The sequence below is a fragment of the Anopheles arabiensis genome, chromosome 2 (assembly GCF_016920715.1).
Source record: "Anopheles arabiensis isolate DONGOLA chromosome 2, AaraD3, whole genome shotgun sequence".
Taxonomy (NCBI): Eukaryota; Metazoa; Arthropoda; class Insecta; order Diptera; family Culicidae; genus Anopheles; species Anopheles arabiensis.
In genome coordinates this window covers 40,144,697-40,158,038 of record NC_053517.1, presented here as the reverse complement: position 1 = coordinate 40,158,038, position 13,342 = coordinate 40,144,697, and the positions used below count along the sequence as shown (strand labels likewise).

The window sequence follows — 13,342 nt, the reverse complement described above, 5'->3', positions numbered from 1 at the left end:
AGGCTATCTCAAACCCATACCTGCCATGGACCTTATCCTGATCCCATAACGGTCCCATACCTTTACCAGAATTGTCACTGAACACATAGCCGTCTTTGAACTGATTCCGAACTTGAAGCTTATGTGGACCCCTGAACGTCGGACAATCTCCATTCTTTAGCAAAATGATCACATAGTTTACCAATCATATGCAACATGCTGTTGAAATTAAATAATTATAGTTATTGGTCATTTTTGATACTTCATGTGCGTTTTAAGTATCTTAAATAGTAGAACACCAGTTCTGATGCCTTTGCTGAGCGTTTTTATGATTTCCTAGATGTGACCATGGTTGCATCAGAATTTCCTTATCATATGTAAAGTCGGTGTTCCAATACTTTTCTTTCTTCTATTTGACGTAACGTCCTACGCGGACATGCCGGCCTATACAGGATTTCGAGACTTATTTAGTAGCACGCAACCGAATAGTCAGCCCTTGCTATATGGGGACGTTCCATTCTAGGTTTGTCATGCGAGCTAACGTCTGTACCACGAAAGGCGGCCCTTCGTATTCCGATACCGTTTGTTGCTAGTTCAAAGAACTGTTCCGGAAGCATCAAACTAAGTGCATATGCGGAGTAATGTATAAGAAAAATTAAATAAGGTGGCCATTACTGTACATTCTTTCTACGCAAGGAAAACAAAAAGCATCTAAAAAATTAAATTAAATATGTATCATTCTTCTCCTAACCTTTCCAAACAGTAAAAACTAAGTCGGCGTTGTGTGTCCACATCCAAAGCAGTTGCCATTGTATGGATGTAAACTAAATAAGAACCATGCAATTAGCCGCTGGAAAGTAACGCTGATCAGCCTTTACCAGAATTTTATAATAGAGAAGAGATAAAGATTTTAGAACGATGATATTTTAACATCTTTTCCTACACCAAGCCCGCATAAGAACATGCAACGAACTGGCCCCCTGATTGCTCTCCATGTTGCGTAAGACGTGATTGAATAATTAATTCTTATGTGCTAGTAAACAGCCCGAATAAACACCAATAATGCTGATAACAATCTAATTGACCCAGGTCAATTGTGCACGCACGCACAGCCAATCAACCTAGCCCGATAACACACCCTTTCCCCTACGCACGATTCGACTGTGCTGTTGGAAAACAATTTTCCAACCAATTTTCCATATGCCTCAACGGCACCAGTGGGTGACGGTTAAAGTAACCTCTCCCGAAAACGTCCACCTTCTATAACCAGAAATGCCAATTGGCGGCATCGATTGTATCAATCTACTGGCCACCCAGTGTCAGTCGGTCGGCCCGTAGGCAAAGCCGTTTGCTCGGTGTGAACCAGCTATAAAAACCAAAGAGAGAGAGAGGCAGAGCTTGGGGAGGTTCCATGGAGGTTTCAGCCATAAACGATCTCATGTTACTGGTGGCAACGAGATGCATGTTTTGGTTCGTTCGAAACGCCTAGGTTAGCACCAGCTCCCGATGGCAGGACCGTTGACGGTACAATGGCTTCCTAGTTCAGCGAGTATCTCGAAAGCCCATCGCCGGTTCGCTCGCCGGTTAGTGCAGACAATAATCTACTTTATCAGCGGTCCAGAAAACCAGAAAATTAATTGATTCTCACCGCCACAGCAAAGCCCAAACCCACGCCCCAGCGTCGCGAGTCAACGGAGGGGACGTACACTTGCCGACATAAATATGGCCGTGGGGTTGTGGGAGTTGATGGCCAGGGTTCATCTCGCCTGTCTTCGAACGCCGAGAGGCTGACACCGACACCCAGACAACTGGTTTTTATTTTTTATATCTTTGCTCCTACACCATAGCACCTTCGTGCTAGATATACGCATCAAAACACAAATCGCTGGGCTGGGTTCCGCTATCCGATGATCCGAGACCTACACGGTACTTTCAGACACACACACACACATACCACACCGTGAACGCGGTGGAAGGTGGTGTACAAGAGGGCAAAAGGTCCAGGCACTAATCCATCTTCAATGGAACAGGAAGGTAGTGCTAGGAAAAAGTTCATCTATCACCCTAAAGCCACCATCGCGCAGCGGTAGCTGCAATTATTAAGAAAACAATCTGACAGTAACTTCTGTAGGCGCTTGTGATGCTCTAACCGTGTTGTTCTCGTGGTTGATGATTAATGATTTTGGAGCGGGCTAAAGAAACAAAGTTGTCAAAGCGGGTATGGCAGTCCAACGGTTATGAGTGTCATACGCGTGTCTTTGGGAAGATTCCCGAACAGTGAAGTAATAATGAAAAGAACGCGTATTATTATTGTCTCTTGTCGTTGAGCTGTCCGTTAGAACGATTTTGGATCACATATGTACACGGAATGGTTCAATTAAACACTTAACTGACGAAGCAAATGAGTAACCGTAATGCTTTATTTTTAAAACATCAACGAAAAACCTGCGTGAACAATGATACATTCGCTTTAAAATGTATGATAAAAAGGTAATTAAATACCGAGGCCCTACTTCGCGCCGAAATAGTGTGTTTCTGTAACGATGACGTCAGACACGAGAAGATAAAAATCCCTCTCTTTCTGCGCTAATCTTGCGCTACGTGTGGTCCGCGCTCACATTAAAGATAGGCCGAAACATGCCATGTACGCGCTAGGTAAACAAAGACTGCTCTTATTTTGTCTACATCTTGCCCGTTAAATCTTTCGCAAAATCTATCGGCCAGAGTCTCCGATCAGATTTACAGCAAACCGGCGGTCTGTGTATTTTCCCTTGGCGTAAACAATGGCGTTTTAGGTTTAGCTTTCTTTGCCTATTATTAAAATGGCAACTTCTCTCAGCTTCGTACGTTTCTCGTATTGTGATCAGTTCCCTGCCTATTTGTTTGGAAAACTGTAAGAGAAAGACAACTCAAACTACGGAAGTATACAAATCAAGGGTTGGCAAACTTTTTAAGCCGATGGCAGAAACGACAAAAATGAAATAATAGAAAATTTTTATCGTTATTCCATAAAATGTTGCCGCAGGTCGGTTCTACTCAACTCGCGAGCCGTTCAATTTGCCGAGCCCTGTTATAAAAACAATAAATCTGAACCTGCAATTTGAACACACTTACCAGCGATAACAAATGCGACACTTTAAAAAAGGGGTGATCTTTAAAAAAATGGGAAAACTAATCGTGACTAATTATATCGTTTAGTTTATGGTTATTTGGTGAATAAATAAGATCATTTACCGCTGCACTGTATGTCACGATGAAGGCCAGAATGTGCTTGAAAACGCATTTCTTTTCACCGACGATTCGCCTCCCAAGTCAGCTTAATGCAGCGTTGCGTAGAAGAGTGTCTTACCGATCGTACTGCCGATCGTGGGCAATAAATTCGAATTAAATCCTGCAATCGAAACAGCTCTCCCCAGACCCTCGAATGAGTGATGCACTAAGCGAAGGCTCTACAGAGGGGGCCCGGAAAATGGGAAGCATAAATTTCAGCTCCCTGTTTTCAACCTGCGAACTATTGGGGCACCACACACAAAAAAAAAAACTTAATCGTTTAAAAATATCTTTCGCTCATTCACACACTCTCACTCTTCCTCTCTTGCGTGTGTACTTTCGATTGCACCGTAGGTGGAACACCCGTGCGGTTAGGTTCGTTACAGTGTTGGACTGTTTACAAGCTTCCACATCATCTCGTACTCTCGGTTATCTGCATGTGCGCGAGTACAGACTGTTCATGGCGACCGTTCTCCCTCCCGAAATGTTTCACCAGAGTAAACAATTAAACCTCGTAAAACAAGCACCATCTTGACGGCTACACTCTTCTGCTTTCATTTCAAAGGTAGCGTCAGTGATTCATAAAACAGAATGTATGCCACACACACACAAACGCACACCACAATGAAACCGGCCATCCCCGTCGACGGCCCATCCGTTGGAGGGCACAAATTCACCAGCATCAGCATCATAAAATCTAACCATTTCATCACACAGCACCGGCCGGACACCAGCCGTTCGGTGAAACTTCGTGCGAGAGAGGCTAATCCATCTAAATGGTTGCCAAATAAGACATAACCTTCAATAAAAGCAGACCCAAAAAGAATGTGTCTAACACCTTGATCCGCGTGCCGACCCGCGGACGGCGTAATTTGAGGGTGATTATAAAAAAATTCATCATAACACATCCGACAAGCCCGCGCGGACTGGAATGGTCGTTAAAAAGGTGGCGAGCGAAGGCAAACGGAACTGAAACGAGATGCGATTTCTTGTGAGTGTGGAAATGTTGACCCATGCGGTACCGGACAGGTTTTCGTGAGAGGAAGGGGGAGGGAGGCAAATTAGGAAAAATTAGATGCTGAATAAAAAACTAATTGTGTGCTGAATAATTCATCAGCTGCTGAAAAAAAGCTGTTCTACCGTCTCCCCAGTCCCACAGAAAATTCATTAATTCGCAATTTATGTTGCAGTGGCTTCAAACGCGGACCTGTTGGAGGTATAAAGTTGTCGTAGACTTTTGGAAGCGTTTTTGTCTTCTCTTGTCAAAAAATGAGCAAATTGAATTTAATAACCATAGTAAACAATACAGCTGAAACAAAACTATTCATTCACGAGAAAAGATTCCGTTTGCTCGATCGAAACGGTTAAAACATTTGATTCGGTCCGTTCATTCAAACGCAATCCATTCTGCCCACGTACAATGGCATCATCGCACCCAGGCGTTCCCAGTGGCGATTTGGCGACAGTGGGTGAAGTTTATTCGGAATTACTGCTCATAAATTTCCTCCATTTCTTCCATGCCCGTTTACAAATGAAAAATTAAGAGCTGTGACATCATCTTTCGTATTATAAAAATGAAAATTTATTGAACTATGTTCCGCTCAACGCTTTTGAATAAATTTATCTCAAATTGATATTTTGATGGATTCTGTTTTTGAAAAACAATATTTGCCTCAACACTCGTTAATTGTTTTCTATAAGCAAGCATTTGCAAACAATTTCAAACATCGCACGTCACAACATCGGCTACATTATGTCTCATCGCTGCCAGAGGAGAGGGTAGGTTTTAAGAGTGTTTAATCTCTTTTCACAAATTCATGATAATATTCACCGCACCATATACTACAACGTGAGAAGCATCCGTCTTCCAACTTGGAGCGCATCATGCTTCCGTTCCGTCGAATCCAGCATATGCCGCCAAAATTCACCGCACCAGGTTGGCAACAACCTTCCTAAAGCGGATCGCCGTTGTTTCATAAATTATCAAAGTGTGAAAGATGCTAATTATTGGCCGAGCCTTTTTGTCGGTTGCCGACCGGTGGCAAACATTATTTCGCGGTAGACGTCTAATCTCACAAATCCTTCTCATTCTCTCTCTCACACACACACACTCGTTCTCTTTCTCTCTCTGTATTTTTCAAACTGGTGATGCTCACCGGACAACTTTTCGGCGACGAGGTCGAAAAATGCAGTAAACTAAATCAGGCACCCAAAGCAAAAATCAACATCAACCCAAAAAAACGCTGCCACGGCAAGGTGTACCGTGATTCACGCGATAGAGTAGGTTGGACTTTTAAACTTATCTAGGTGGATTTTATAGATGTTTAAATTAATCATGCCGCTACCACAGATAACACGGCTTGACTGTGGAATGTCGGTGCGATAGCTAGAGGCGCACTTTGAAGCGTTGAAAGTGCAGTTCAGAATGGAATTGAATGCATTATTTTATTCACCTCAAACTTCACCACATTATAGTGAATTTCTTTATATATTTTTGTAACATAATATCGCACTATTGTTAACACTATTAATATAATATTTTGAAATTACGCTTGTAACCTAGGTGGATGTAACAAAGCCAGTAGACATTTATATTCAACATAAATGAGAAAAACTCTGACAAAAGATGAGATTCTAAAAAATCTTGTTAAATATTCCCAAACAGTAGCAGAATTCACTGATAGGCGAAAACTATCACAAAGCTAGACTGATTCGAATTCCCATCTCCAGCTCTTGCTTGCGTTACATCATCAGATGACTATTTCTTTGGAATCATTATTCATTTCCGTTCCTTTACATGGACTTCTTATCTAATACTTAAAAATGACATATTTTTTGTGCGGAGAATTCAATCTTACCAATATCGTTTCACTCCGTTGATTCACCACTGCAAAGTTTTACAATATTCCAGAAAAGAGATGACATCAGTAGCATGTGTAGCGTGTTCAAAAGCAATCGAACAAAAGTAGTGCCCAGCAAGAGGACACGGTATCGCGATAAGGCACAAAAGCCCGCGCGCCTATTCATCATCAACGGAAGGCGTGAAAAACTGTCACTGCTCGAGTGCGTAAAACCCTCGAACAAATTGATTGAAATCCTATCCCAGCCACACTATCTTCCCACCCAGCCCTCCCGTAGCTGGCCTCCGAAGATAGGCCATTCGGGCGACGATGCCATGCGGCGGCGGCGGCAGCAATAATATGATAATTAAGCGATCGGTTGAGCGCTACGAAATGAAAGACACCGGCACGGTCGTGTCGATTCGGAAAGGCCAATGCCGCGCGGAAAGAAGCAACCCACAGGCCCGTGACGAGTGCGAGCAGCACGAGCGCCAGCCTCACGAGCGCCCTCGGCAATGCCACGGCGAATGCCCTAGCCGGTCGCGGCCGACCACATTTGGTGCTATGCGCCATGCCCATATACGGCGCACAAATGACCGGTTGGTGGGGTTTCGGTACAGTTTTGTCTGCCGACCTTATCCCTCCGAAGCACACGCATTTGCTCGAGTTTTGCCTTCATCCAACCAGCAGGCACGCAAAGCAGAAGAAACCGATGCGAAACACACCAAATAAGGAACTCCCACCTCCGTCCGTAGTCGAACTACAGACGGCTCACACAGTCCCACATTCGTTCCATATCTCGATAAGCGGCTGCGCGCGGTAGCTTCTTGATTTCAACCTACATATTCTCGGACTCGGGATCAACTCATAGAAACGCTCATAGTCCCTCTACCGCAGGCAGTTCGATACGTATATCGTATGCCTCATTTCAACAGCACCTCACGACCCATGACTAAGATTGATCTGCAGTCCCCCCCACAACCCCATGCAAATGCTCGCGTCGGAACGAAAATAGCTCCCATCGCGCATGAAAAAAACCCAGCATCGCCGTCAGGAAGGGTCTAAAATAAAAAAGTGTATTCCGCATACCTCCGTTTCCCACCATCCCCCGGCCATTGGCTGTGATGACCTCGGATCAACCAAGAAGAAATCTTATCCTTGAAGAATCTCAAATTCTGCTCCACCCTTCTCCGGCTTCCAGGGGTGCTTTTTACAGCCAACCGCACTCCGACCAAAACCACAAACGACGTCACAAACCATTTCACCCGATCGACTCGGTCGCGAGCTCTACGGGTACGGCGGCCTGCGTGCAAGGCGGAAGAAGGCCAACCAACTAATAAAAAATACAGCAAGCGACTAAGCCTAATGGCAAGGCTTGTCTGAAGCAAACTGCACAACATTGACTCCAGCCCGGCCGAAGGAAGAGTGTTAATTGAAAACAGGTTCTTCCTGAACTGCTCTGCCAAACTGCGAGAGGAGTAACTGTGTGTTATTTTTTACTTCTTTTTGTTGGCGAAATAAAATCGACAACAAAAACGGTGCAGGCGCTCGGGATCATTTGTGCTAAGCGAAAAATGCATCTGAGTGGAGCTGTCTGGAGATTGCTGGTATCTTGACAATGAAGCAGCAGCATCAGCAGCAAGCATTATAAAAAGGCCCACATTCAGAAATGCGGCTGCACAACGTATGGACATAACAAAATATGTTCCAAACTATAATGATGCAATTAATCCATCACGGCAGGGCGAACATATCCCCAAGCGTCTTGAAAGAACTAAGGAAGAGGAAGAGATAGTAAACCGTAGGTTTCTCATACATTGGATGCGAACTCAAAATATGTGTTAGGGCAATAAATGCCTCATAAATCGGTATAGGAATGTATTTTTTCCAATGCTGGCAAAGAATTTTCGCATTTCGAACAAGTTCTTCCCAACTTCCTGCACGATAGGAAGACAAGTTTGAAGAATAAGATTGTTATGCATTGTAAAAAACATAAAAGCGCAATTAATCACCTGAAACATGCGAACACCTGTAGGCCAAATTCTATTAAAAAACCAGCGGCACGATGTAAAGAGCCAAATTCATAAAGCCGCCATCAAATTGTGACATGAAAATGATGAACAAGAAGGGTATTTTGTTCGCTATCTAAGCAGAAAACAGCTTTGCCGACCACTGACCCGGAAGATTGATAGCAAGAGATGTTTGCAAATCTTTACCCCAACTCCAGGATACGGGATCTGTTTGCAACTGCACCGGACGAGTGCGCTTAAGCAACCTGACGGCGCGGAATTTCGCGAGCCGGGCAACCGCATACCAGTGGTGACGCCATGCGCACAAAGCTTCAATAAGCTCTCCTCTAAAACCATCCTCGAGCTCGTCTAAGCTTACCTCCAGAGCGGACCTCGCCCGAACACGCGTCCCCACGGGGTTGGGAAACGGTAACCCACCCGTTCCTTATCTTCGCCAGCGCGCACAGCATACGCCTCTTATCGTGACCGTCGTGTGCGATACGGTCCGATGCGTCCCGCGCCCTCGTTGCGTTACATCATGCACAAAAATATGCACCCACAGCCCACGGCGCCGGGCCCGAACTCCCCTTATCAAGAACCACCTTGTCGTCAGAGGCCGCAGCACTACTCGGGCACGCTACAATCTGTGGTATTTTCTAATCAAGATCATAAGACCCATTCACCCGAACAGATGGGCGAGAGCGGTAAGGGAGGGCGGTGTGTCAGCCTATTGGATCACCTCGGTAAAAGACGATCGGCCTCTGCCGGATACATTGTAGCGCACAGTAGTGCCTCCCGCGTGTTTAAATGATACTCCAAACTCAATGCAACAGGTGTGTGTATGTCCACATCTGAAAGGGGAGGCTTGAGGTTCAATGTTTCTGATAACCTTTTTCTTTCCTCTCCACCCCACTCTTACGAACAGATTCTTATTCTACGCAACGCTCCGGAATGGACTGCAGACCTGTACACACGAAAAGTAGTGCTCCCAATCCGATTCTAGCCTGCATTTCGATCAACACTCGTGGCACCGAACAGCCGGGCACCCGGATCGGTCCCTGAAGGCGACCCACTTCAGCGATCCCAAAGTGCTGGCTGCGTTTGTCAACAGCGAGAGTGTGTACTCTGTTTGCTCTTTTTTCCGAGTGGCGCGACCGACACGCACCCCATGCGCGGACCAACTTACGCCGTACGCCCCACACACACACTTACCTCGCTCTCCACGATGGACGGCTGTTTGCTGGCTGCATCCGTACCGCTGGCGGCTAGAAGTAGCAGCAGCAGCAGTGCCGACGCCGCCGCTACCCTGCACCTTACGGCCGCCATTGCCGAGGCGGCGATGCGATCACTTCCGCTTGGCGCGTTTGGTTCGCAACGAGATCAGCCAATGGTGCCGGTCCTACTCCGGAAATGCGGGACTCGAGGAGGAAGAGCAGTGCACGCACCGCCAACCACTAAGCGCTTGTCCTGTTTGATTTAGCCACCACAAACACACTCACACTACGTGCACACACTATCACCGCGCAAGATACACAACCGCTCACAAATCTATCACACTAACGCGGTCACTAAGAGATAAAGAAACGGGTGTTACAACAACAATAACAACAGAAAACCAAAAGGAAAATGTTTTTTGGAGGTAAAAGTTTCAACATGCGCTCGTTAGTATCGTATTCTGTTTTAGATTGTCTAGCACACGCCCAGACACTCTTTCAACGAGCCCACCAGACGACTGGCAAATACGTTCAACTCCAGTGCCTACTACCATCTAGCATGGGAAGTTGCATCTTCCCCACCAAACTTTAAGCCCCCCGAAAGAAGGAAGCATTGCGTCACTGGAAAGATCACAGGAACGATCGCTTGGGCAAAGTAGACGCCCAGCGTGGGCCTAAAGCACACCGAGAGCAAAACAGCGAGGGGAGTGAAAGAAAAGGCCACGACCCCTTAAGGTAAATATTAGCAAACGCTCAAACAATGCAACACACCAAACTAGATGACGAACGATAGCGCGGACGACGCGATACAGTGCGGCCTATACACACCAACGTCTTTTTTATCGCGCGCGCAACCGCTCGCTCGTCTATGTGTAGCCCCCGTGTGGTCTCCTCGTTATTTCGTGCCCGTTCTCCATCGCCAACTGTTAGAAACTATGTGTTGCTTATGTTTCTTCTTCTTCTGTATTCATTTTTTTCCCTTTCTTTTTCAGCCCTGCACGCGCTATTCCGCTCTTCTTACACCCCTCACAGCCCAGTCGAGAAGATGAGATGCCGGGGCCCGAGTTTGTTCGATCTATGCCGATAAGAAGCAGGGGGGAGCATACGAATTGATTTCAGATTCAGCGCGGGAACCCGCTCAATACCGTGTGTCTATGTGTGTGTGTGTGTAGTTTTTTATTATTACCGGCTTCCAACAGAGGGCTCGCACACGAAAAAAGGTTCACACTAACACACACACACATACCGCCCAACGTCTCACAACATAAGCTAAATAGAAGCGAGGCAACCGTGGGGCATGCATCTGTTGTCATCTAATTTTGGACTTGATCACAATTCCGTCTTGCTGGGCAGCCTGTTGTCGTGCGGCAACGTAAGCAACGAAGCGATCACAACACACATTTGTACATCCGCTAACAAGATATTCCGATTCCGACAATGTTCCGCTGCACCAACGGCGGTCAAGCGACCGTGAACGCGCAAAAGTTCGGCAGCCCAACGCGGATGATGAAGTAAAAGGGCGTGATCGTCGTAGTCCGTCACCCTCCCCGGATGGAACGTGCTGACGATTCAACTCCTTCGCCCTGCCGTGCGAACCCGATCTTGTTGCCCCCGCCGGGTTGGGCAGTCGGATGGCTTGGATGGCCTGTTTTCCGCTGACGAAGTGCGTCGATGCCGGGTGTCGGAAAACAGGGCAACCACACGTAGTCCAGAAAAAACAAGACCGACGAAGACGGCGGACCGGACGAGCCAGCAATTGGACACTGGCGGTGCACTAGCAGAGTCACCCGGTGACTGATACACCCGCGCACAGATACACGCACAGAAACGCACACTGACACACACCCACACCCGGCTCGAAGAAATCGGCTTCTTCCCCCGGCACCGGCGTCGAACTATATAAAAATACACTGCCGCGCACGCACACACACACAAACCCACCCAGCACCACCTTACGCGAGCGTGTATAGCCAGACGCGCAGACTTCTTAAACCTACCCCCGGTCGGCGATTTGGTGGAGACGATGGGAAGAAGCGGTACCGGGCCGCAAAGGGCACCCCACCAAACACTCCACTGAGCAACACACTGAGACGGACACACAGGTAGTGTGTGCGCAGCGAGAGAGAGAGAGAGAGGAACAGGTGGCGAGGAATTGGAAGGAAGAAAGCACTGCCGAAATGCCGAACCACACTGGCTGAGCCGCGGCCACGAACTGAGCCGCGATACGCAACCGTCGGGTGCGCGAAGCCGAAAACCTTGCGTATCGTATCGAGTCAGACGAAACGAAAATGAACCATTCCCGCCTGATGATCACGTCACTAAGCTCCGTGACCTCGGAAGGCGTGAGTTTTATCCGGCCCGGCGTTTGGATGAACGCAATCCCCACTGTACCGCGGGCCGTTCGAGCGCAGCCTCACACGTGCTCATCTCAGAAGCTGTGGAGCTCATCTTGGTGCTGGCGTACGCTTTCACTGGTTTTGCCGTTCATCTCACGATGCGCTCTTCCTCCCCGTCGGCATACCGACGAATCGTACCGGCCCAGATGATTGGTCCACACGTGGCCGGTCCCTACACCGGCGAGAAGGTGGAGTTCTGGGATAAGGCCCGAACCGCCGCACCCGATCAGAGGATATGCCCGACGCCAGGTGATAATGCTCCGCGTGAAGGCTAATGCGCTGACTCGTGCCTTTGGCGCCTCTCCACGTGGATTGTCATTTCTCCAGCAGTGTGTTCATTCCCGTGCCGGCACATGATACCGGTTGCATGCCGGCGGACTACAGCTGTTTTCTGTTCGGTCATGTTCATTTCGTATTGTCGTTCATTTGCTGTAACTGAGAAAAGCTCCGTTGATTTTGGAGCAAGCGCTGTATGTCCACGGTGGGAGCAGAAGCGTTGTGCTTTTGGTTCTGATTTCAGCTTCGACACGTTTACCGCACAGATGGAGACACTGAGCTCGGTTGAATTTCAAATGTCAACGGCTTTACAACTGTTCACCTTTCTAACGACAATCAAGTAAGTAAAAGCATCGTTAAAGAGATTACAAATTCATATTTAATTGACAACGTCAAGTGTAGTTTAAAGGACAATTGGACAACAGTAATACAAAATTATACTTTGTTTTGTTCAAATTATTCGTTTTTTTATAATATTTTTTTAATCGGTTGATTAATTCTAAGCTTAAAATCTAGCATACTTCTTTGCAAGCCATTCGTGTCTAGCAAATTACTTTATACCGGGTAGTCTCGGTTTACTTAAAGCTATTACCTGTTGAGTTTATTAAAAAAGTTATAAATGTGGTTTCCGTTAGAGTTCTTTATAAGGGTTAGTAATAAGAAGGAATTTTAAAAGTATACACTAACAATCGCTGTCTAGTGAGAGAATGGTGTTGTGGTTGTGATCCAACTTGCGTAAATGTATGTAATGTAAGGAATTCCTTTAATAACCATTTCAGCTCCGATTTCGTTGATTGTTCTTTAGCTGATGCATAGCTTTTCGGATTTGTTCGAGCCTTAATGGTTATAGGAGGATAGTGACTGTTAGTGCCATCTCGTTTTGTGCCATTCAAATGATCGACGAGTACTTCGTACCCAACGCAAAAAGTCGTTTGATTGGTTATTAATCAGAACGCCATATTTTTTGTGCAGCAGTATTAGGTCAAACTTTTACTCATAAGCTGGGTCGTTTCTAAGGTTTCTTTGAATTCCGGCATGGGTTTCTTTTCTAAAACATATTGTCAGCTGCTGTGAACATTTTTTACTCGAATTTGAGCTGAAGGTGTTTCTTTGGATACGGTATGGGTAGTTTTTTCGGAACTAATCAATATTGTTCGCTGAACCAACAATATCTGGTGTGCTCACATTGCGGTTAAAGAAGAATGAGTACCTTTCGCTCGTATTTTAATAAGGATTACTGGTAGTTTTCAACACCCAGATAGTTAATGTTGAGGATTGATATATCTGCGCTTTATTTTTCCAATCGGAGAAATACGAGCAAACCATCAGCTCTAATCATTTGACCCAGCTTCTCATTC

General features: G+C 46.3%; 1 protein-coding gene across 17 annotated transcripts in view; it reads right to left on the bottom strand.

The window, feature by feature from the left end:
• The window catches only part of LOC120893998 (basement membrane-specific heparan sulfate proteoglycan core protein), a 96,471-nt gene extending 84,932 nt beyond the window's left edge, over positions 1 to 11,539 (bottom strand). For all 17 annotated transcript variants that reach the window (XM_040296287.1, XM_040296300.1, XM_040296295.1 and 14 more), the window contains exons 1-2: positions 11,310 to 11,539; positions 9,311 to 9,666 (exon numbers count right to left, since the gene is read on the bottom strand). In XM_040296287.1, the coding sequence (XP_040152221.1) occupies positions 9,311 to 9,424 (114 nt within the window). In that variant the 5' untranslated portion in view covers positions 9,425 to 9,666; positions 11,310 to 11,539. The remainder of the gene's footprint in view (positions 1 to 9,310; positions 9,667 to 11,309) is intronic.
• Between the last annotated feature and the right edge of the window lie 1,803 nt (positions 11,540 to 13,342).